Genomic DNA, 8,496 nt, shown 5'->3' on the forward strand with positions numbered 1-8,496 from the left:
GTATAAAGGCATTCAAGATAACGTATGCTAAAATATATAATACCGTCACTAATAGCCATTATATCACTAGTCACTATAGCCATTAAAGTAAAATAAATAGAAGAACCTCAGAGTTCTGTTTAGAACATTAAAATGAATGTTAATTAGTTTAGTGATCCAATAATTTTTCTGAATAAAGGTTGGTTGGGTAACAGGATCAATTTTTTCTTAAAAAAAAACAATTATTGTTTTCTTGCAGAAGTTTCGACTTTAAATTCTTCAGGGCTCGAAAAGTAGTTTCTTCGGGTTGATAATATTACTTTTTTAAAAACCATCATATTAGATACATATTAAAAATAAAAAACATTGCAACGCAATGAAACAAACGAATTATTCGTTTGCAGTGTTTATTTTACCAAACCAACATTTTTTTATTAAAATGAATATTCTGAGAAATATGTCTCAATATCAGAATACAATCCGTATTTTCTTTCTTCAACAGCTCAAGATCGAGAATTTTCAAAATATTGATAAATTCATAATGGATAATGGGAAAATTATTTTCATGAGCACATAATTTTAAGAATTTATTTTGGACTCTCTAGAATTACAAAATTATCATCATATAATTGATCCATAATAGACGATCATTGAGACTACTAGAGCTAAGCAAACTATTAAAACTTGAGAGATATTTGCCTGTCGTACAAATGGTCTAAAAATTCAAATCGTTCGTCATAAAAAACATACGGGTTCTTTATAGAGAAATTATATCTTTGCTATTTTCAAGGAAAAAAAAGATATACCTCTCACTCCGTTAATGATCATGTTCAGTATTGGCGCAGTTTCTCATCTGTTTCTTCTATGAGGTATTGTTACCAACTTGGATTCAGGTATATTTATTGTGATGACAAAAATAAATCTTTACTCTGTATGTTTGTTGGTTTTTGACCTTATCATATTGAAAAGTGATTAGAATCTAATACAACTCATATATTTTGAAATAAAATCTCTAAATATTCATCTCTCCCAACTATCTACACAATAAGTTCTGGTAAAAGCCTGCCGAAAAACAACTACTTCCCCGGCTAGTGCCACGCTGGATATTGAATTATATCCGACAGACACTTATGTAAGATACCTCACAGAGGTTAGTTTCGCAGAGGTTTCTCGTTCATCCAGCATCAGGACCATGCTGAAATTATTCAAGTAGATCACCTACACACCTATTTCGAGGTATTTCCTCTCATCAGTGCAAGAAAGATCCGACTCAAGCAGCAAAGTGCGTAGGACTCGATTAATTTCAACGGGGCTCAACTGCAAATATAAAACCTTTGTCTAAGAGAAAGATTGTTAACTAGTACCAACTCCAAGCAGGGAAGAAACATCCCACAAAAACGAGTATTAGGAGATCGGACGTCTCATTGCAATAAAAGATATATTTCTCTGTCATATTTTGCAAGTATACGAGAAGTCTCGTGTTTACTTGTGATGCATATGATAGATTTTCCTATTCCAAATCAATGAAATTTTATAACAAATCAGTGGCTGAAAATATTTTTCCTGGAAACCTTTATTTTACAACTATACACTCAACTAAACTTACCTAGACGTTTTTCATTAATGAGATGGGTTGGAGGGAATTAATTTTTTTCAATGAATTAAAAAGCACAATATATTTATTTATGTGATATAACATTTTCAGAGATAAATTATGTTAGTATAATTAAGATGACAAAAATGTTGAAGTGAAAATGAATAACAAATTTTTGATAATATATAATTCTCTTCAATCATGAATTTGAAATTCAGGTTATCTCCAAAAAAAAAATACGAACATTTGTACAGATAAAGAATAACAAAAATATATTGCTACTTATCTAAAACTAAAATTTTGTCAAAAAAAAACAAGAAAAGGCACTTTAGATGAATACTCTGAAAAATATCTATTCTGCTTAACTTTTCTTCCTTTTCTAACGAGATTAAAATTGGTATTCACAAAGTGGATCTGAAATATTACCTTAAAACTAATGAAACTTGTTATATTTATTATTTTAGTAGATTGGTCAGAACAATCACAATTTTACTTATATAATAAAGTGTACATAAGTAAATTTCCTTTACACAATATGTAGGAGTAATTCAAACATTTTTATCAAAATTACATTATTGATACTAAAACATACATATTGGAAATTAATGAAGAAAAGAGAATTGAGACTTTCTATGTTTTTACCACTTTAATTTGTAACTAACGTAACTGCAGTTTCGTCCTATAAGGACATTTACTACCACGTAGGAACAGCTAAATCCATCAATTTATATTGGAAATTGATGCTCACAAAGATAATCAATAAATTGATGGATGTAGCCGTTATTACGTGGTGAGAAATCATCAGCAAAAAAAAAAGAATTGAAACTTTCTATGTTTTTTACCACTTTCATTTGTAACTAACGTTACTGCAGTTCCGTCCTGTGAGGACATTTTCAAACTTGACATAAAAATCCTCAACAAAGAGTTTTAGATAAATATTGAAATTCATTGTAAATATTGTGCTATATTGGGAAATACGAATTAATGCACATGCTACAGGCTGAGAGTGAAAGCAATAGTTTGGCACTGGAGCAAGTGATAACGTTTTCCATTGGTAAAATCAGTGCCACATTTCATTTAAGAATCAGATCAATGATTATTGCACTCAGTGCTTTGTCAATATCAGATAGGTTAGGTTGGAGATATCGGACTTTTATGTTGATGATATGATCACAGGTTTTGGAAGTGAATTAGAAGCAATTGAGAAAACTAAGCGAGTGATCAATATACTTATCAAATAACAATTTCAGCTAAGGCAATGGTGGTAATGAAATAAAATATAAAATCATTTCATGATAACAATTGATCCAGATGCTATGATAAAAATGTGGGTTTGTATTGTAACTCCCAACAGGACACCTTCCAGTTTATTATATCAAATGCAACAGCACAAAAAGATCTAATTTAGCCACCATAGCTAAGCTTTATGATCCTTTGGATCCAGTTGGACCTATTATTAAAAAGGCCACAATGACTTGAGTTTTTTACATTTACCAATCACAGACAAAGACAAACTTCTGCTTGCATACTGATTTGAATTTATTCCTTTATTCTTTGAAGATAGGCATCCCACAGTAACTTTTTATAAGCAGCAGCTGCGACCTCTGGATCTTTTGCCAAAGTTATCCCTCTTCCAACAACAGCTATATCAGCGCCCCTTTCAAGAACAATGCTTGCAGGACTGTTATATTGTTGTCCTAAATCATCTTTTTTTATATCGATTCGAACTCCGGGGGTCAGTTGGATTAATCCAGGATTCTTCAAAAAGAGCGGACTTTGACAAACGATTCCTAAAACATCAAAATTACAATATAAATAAAAATGCCGATTAAACAAACATAATAATATTCACTTAAAAATAAGTGATCATTAAAATACATCAAGAGTCGGTAGCACCATCAAAATACTTCTGGAAATATATCAGTATTTCAACAGCTTCTCTAAATCTACTGTACTACTTGATTTCTTCAACTCAGACTGGCAGGTGATCAAATAATTCATATCCATTGAATATAATTGAGTTCTTGTGAATGTTACTCCAAAGAATGATGTATTTTCTGTTTATATTACACTTTAAGAATATTTTCTTAAACACATGAATAACAATCCTTAGACATTTCGAAATTTTTAATGGCATCGCTTTCTAAATATCAGTCGTTCAATGTTTGATTCATTCACTGAATGATCATTAATTTTTGAATAGATTTTGTCAAACATTTTCACGTTTTGCAATCGATATCATGAAAATATATGCATCTGTTTGTTTCTGCACTCTTCATCACTATTGAGTTCACAATTTCGCAACACCCTTTGAATAATACTAAAAATTACATGAACACTTGCCACTAATGTTAGTCAATATTTGTCAAAACTGACATACTTTAAAAAAATAAATAAAAAATGTCATTTCTCTACATAATTTTGAAAAGTCATTAAAAAAGTTGTTTCTTCAACAACTTTAGTATATACCAAATTTCATTAATCTAGGACAATTCTTTTTGCCATTTTGGTTTATATTTAGTGCTTGTTGAGCAACATGTCAAGCAGAGTAGTTTCTTCGTCAAATTTCATTGTTTTATAAACTTATCTGAATAACTATATAAGAAATTAGTCAGAAGTGTTGTGAAGTCATTGTCTCGAGAAAATTCAATTCGATATTGACTTTTAAAGCCTTAATCCTTTTGGCAGAATTTTGAGGAAATCACTTTATAACTTAACGATGCCCCATTGAATGGATGTTCTATAGCTGAAATCAAAGAATGAGAGTTGCAGAGAACATACAAATCTTGAGGAAATGAGTTTCGGTTGAATACAGTACCTAAAGACTCCAGAATTTAAAGTAAAACATTTGCTAAATTTCTTCCCGTTACGTTACCAATGGAAACAAATAATGTTATGACTAGTTATTAACGGATATCTTATTTGAAGAGATATCTGTTCACTTTTCGAGAGGTTGTTTCATCGGCTAAAACTGAAAAACATTTTGCTTCGTTTATTGTTGCAACAATTTTTTTGTTCACTACATATCATTATCAGTTCATTTTGAATTCAATGATTTGGAAAAATTAACGTCGATTGTCAGCTGAGTTTATTTGACTGGGAAGAGTTCTCTTCCTAGCAACATCTTCAGAAAATAAAAAACAGAACTTACACAGATCAACAGTTGACCAATCTCATTATATGAATGAAATTCATCAAAGCAAGTTTTATATTTTTTTCTATTGAAATTTCAGAGAAAATGTGTTCTGACCCCATACAAACCCCCTTAAGCTATGGCTTTGTTGCTGATTCAAAATGAGAACTATCGATTCCAAAAATTTCAAAAATATGCTATGACAATAAGGGATGAGTTAAACTCATCTGAATTGTTTCCTATTCGTTTTCTTTCATGCAGCTCCTTATTTGCAAAAAATACTTTCAACTATGAGCACCACAATCAAAATACTGCTGGAACACATAATTTTTTAAGCCAATCAAATTGAAAAACATAAAATATGTCAAAAAATTCAAAGCATTTGTAAATAATATTTATTAGATGAATAGTATGTGTCTTTATACAGGTATGAGTATGAATATTACAGATTTTTTTCAACAGATTATTGGAGTTTTATCCCAACACAAAACTGTTATTTTCAACACCTCGACACGCGTTTTGATCACCAAGTGATCATCTTCAACAGGAAGACTAAACTCTTTATTCTCTTATCTCACAACAAAGTATTACTTGAATACTTTACTGTAGTGTAACTTTTAGTATTATTATGTTGAATTATTATGATGAATAAATTCTATTCTACTTTTAAATATTCACCTGCAACCAGATCCGAATATTCCTCGGCCATCTCCAAAGTACTTTTCACATAACTTTCCGTTATTAAACTTCCAGCAGCACTAGTTTCTGCTAACAGAAATACCCCTCTCTTCTGCAAACCTTCGCTACCCTTTATTGCATCCAAAACGCCTTTACCCAACAAAGAATGGGCTGTTACCAGGTTAGCCCAAGACGAAATGCAACCACCTCCTTTACTATACTGATATTCCACAGTTTTTCCAATATCACAGAACTTCCTATCTTCGAAGAGTATAAAATTGTGCCTGTTTGCTATCTCTTGCAGGGGTCCTAACATATTCGGATGGAAATCTTCAACAATGTCGATGTGGGTTTTCAAGGCACAAATGTGGGGACCAACTCTTTCGGCAAGATTCAAAATATCAGTAGAGTTTGTTAGGTCTGCAGCTACACACAATGTAGTCTGCTTGGAAGACATAATTTTAAACAGTTCTTGTGAAACTGGATTTTTGGCATATTTTGCCCGATCCAGAAATGAAAGACCTAGTCGGTCTGCAAAAAAAGAAAATATTGTGTTAACAAATATGAAATCAAGGATGAGGTTCATAAAGGTAGACGTAGATTTAATGTCTGAAAATTAATATTCAGAAAAACTATGAACGGACAAGTGATATTTGAGTTGCGTAAACATACTGAATTTATTAATTAATAAAACTTCATAGACCGTAATATTAATATTAGCTTTGTTGTTCATAAGACCGCTATATGTCACAAGAAATACATAAGAACTATTTCACACTTATTTATATCTACAGAAGAATCTCACTAATCCGGCACTATTAAAAACCGGGGGGGCCGGATTATTACAATGTTCGGATTATTGGGTTATAGAGAAAAATAGTAATAAATAGAATAAAGCATTTCATAAATAGAATATGTATGTATGAACATATTTGTGTTCTTGTTTGACAGGTTTTATTGTAATTGTAACACACGTACAGGTGATAAGTTTTGAGGTTAGACTGCTAGACGATGACACGACGACGGAGTGCATAGGTGTTCCGGATTATTGGACGTATTAGTCTACTAAAGTGCTGGATTAGTGAGATTCTGTTTAACTTGTTTTAGATATATTTTTCGTATATTTAGGTATATTTTTCATCCGGTTTGTGAGTGAAAGAAACTTCTTTGCATGATCTACACATTTTTGATAAGACTTAGTGACACATTCATTTTCCTTTTTTTTTTTTTGTAAGTTCCTCACACTTCTTTATATTGATGATAAAATAGAAAGCCAAAAAGGTTTTTTTCACAAATACTCAATCAATTATCTTTATACATTGTGTTTTAATTGTCAAATTCTGTAGTTTCACAAGATTATTCAATTTGTATCACACAGAGTTTCTCAATTTCTTCAAGAATTATTTAATAAAATAATAAGAGGATTAGTTTTGAATGATTCAAATTTAAACAGTTATTTTCTTCAGGAACACGGATAAGGGAGAGTGATTATATTTTTATTAAGTAGTACAACTTCACCTTCATAAATTTATACCTCACCTTTTGTGATAGTTTCATTTAAAGAAACTTCATCAATCTGGGTATTAGCCAAATAACTTTTTACTTGCTCAACAACTGCATCATCAACACAGCCAAATTCTCTCAAATATCCTACCATTTGAGTCAGAGTCAGCAAACTGTGCATCTTGATTCCATTTTTCATTAGAAAATGTTCACCTCCTTGTTCCCTATTCAAAAGAACAATCGCGTCTGTACACTTTATACCAACGCCATTCAAATCTTTGGCAGTTTCCAAGATACTGCTTCCAGAAGTAACAACATCTTCTACAATCAAACAAGTTTGGCCTGCAGTGAAAATACCTTCAATAAGTTTTTTAGTTCCATAGTCTTTAGCCTCTTTCCTCCTCATCACCATAGGTTTCAATAGTTTCAAAGAAACTGCTGTAGCTATGGGCAATGCAGTGTATGGTACACCACATAAAAGCTCAACGTTCATTTTCTCAACTTTCACAATGAGAAGGTCAGCTAATGTGTCCTGGAAAAAATTTAATATTACAATAGTTCATACTGAAAATGTCTGTTGCTCAACCATAAACATTATTATAACAACTCTACAACGTTGTGATCATCAGACGATTTATAAGAGAATCAGTTGACAAATTGTCCAATGTTACCGGATGTATTAGCTGTGGTCTGCAGGTTTTTATATGTGATGTTTCGTTGGCTACTGCAGCAGACATTATTAAAGGCGATGTGGCAATGGGTCAATTGATCCACCTTGCTGTGATGGGCAAAATGGAAATCATCCTGGTGCATTTTTACCTATAATGTGAATAAGTGCTGAACGACTAACTGCGTTTGTAGCAGTCGATGTCGATTTATTAATTAATTTGATATGAAGTTATCCACGTTCTGTGATTAAAATAGTACCGCATCCTGCTTTTGAAATATATTTTAGTAATGATAAAGAACCCTGATATATATATATATATATATATATAATGGCAGAAAAGAACCCTTATGATAATTTCATTTGTCAATTACAGTTGCTAATTATGCTAAATAGGGTTAGTGTGGGGGTATTTACTCTAAATAATTGATTTACTCATTTCAATGAAAAAACATGGCATTCTAATTTTAATATACGTTTTCCATATAAAAGACTAGGTAGTAATAAATGAAAAACATGAATTATCAATACTTGAAACTTGTGACAGGACTTAGGACTGGTGCATGAATCCAATCTTGAAACTGCAAAATGAATGTACCCTTATTTATATGCTTTTCTAAGATTGGACACCACAAAGCTTACCATTAATTTTGGATAGCTCACAATAACCCGTAGATCACAATAAACGGGAGTCATCACTCCTATTTTTGTTTTATATTCTCCAAATTTTATTGCATTTGCTTCGAACAATTCTTTAGCAAAATTTTTCAATTTTTCTTCGAATGACTTCATATTTTTGATTGATATGATAGATTAATGAATAAAAGTTGCAATTAACTTCAATAATCTCACAAAATGTTTCTTTTGAAAAATAAAAGAACTAATTAAACGTTACGCCACTGAAAAAACATGTGCAGGCGCTTCAAACTTCAAGACTATCTT

General features: G+C 31.3%; 1 protein-coding gene across 1 annotated transcript; it reads right to left on the reverse strand.

Moving 5' to 3' along the window:
* Window positions 1-1,640: 1,640 nt before the first annotated feature.
* On the reverse strand, window positions 1,641-8,496 carry r-l (rudimentary-like). The gene is made up of 4 exons (XM_074180943.1): window positions 8,197-8,496; window positions 6,924-7,419; window positions 5,385-5,915; window positions 1,641-3,363 (listed from the first exon to the last, which is right to left on the reverse strand). Exons 1-4 carry the CDS (start codon window positions 8,344-8,346, stop codon window positions 3,113-3,115), a joined length of 1,428 nt encoding a protein of 475 aa, XP_074037044.1. The 5' UTR covers window positions 8,347-8,496; the 3' UTR covers window positions 1,641-3,112.

This window comes from Leptinotarsa decemlineata, unplaced genomic scaffold, assembly GCF_025532065.1.
Source record: "Leptinotarsa decemlineata unplaced genomic scaffold, Ldec_3_MD MMD2_tig00026307_RagTag_RagTag, whole genome shotgun sequence".
NCBI classification, from domain to species: Eukaryota; Metazoa; Arthropoda; class Insecta; order Coleoptera; family Chrysomelidae; genus Leptinotarsa; species Leptinotarsa decemlineata.

Bases quoted from the DNA above. Each gene is read 5' to 3' on its own strand.
- r-l (XM_074180943.1), bottom strand. From the start codon at position 8,346: ATGAAGTCATTCGAAGAAAAATTGAAAAATTTTGCTAAAGAATTGTTC. The intron at 5,916-6,923 runs GTGAGGTATAAA...CTTTTTTTGCAG, and splicing joins AAATGAAACTATCACAAAAG to ACCGACTAGGTCTTTCATTT. The intron at 3,364-5,384 runs GTGAATATTTAA...TTGATGTTTTAG, and splicing joins ATATTCGGATCTGGTTGCAG to GAATCGTTTGTCAAAGTCCG.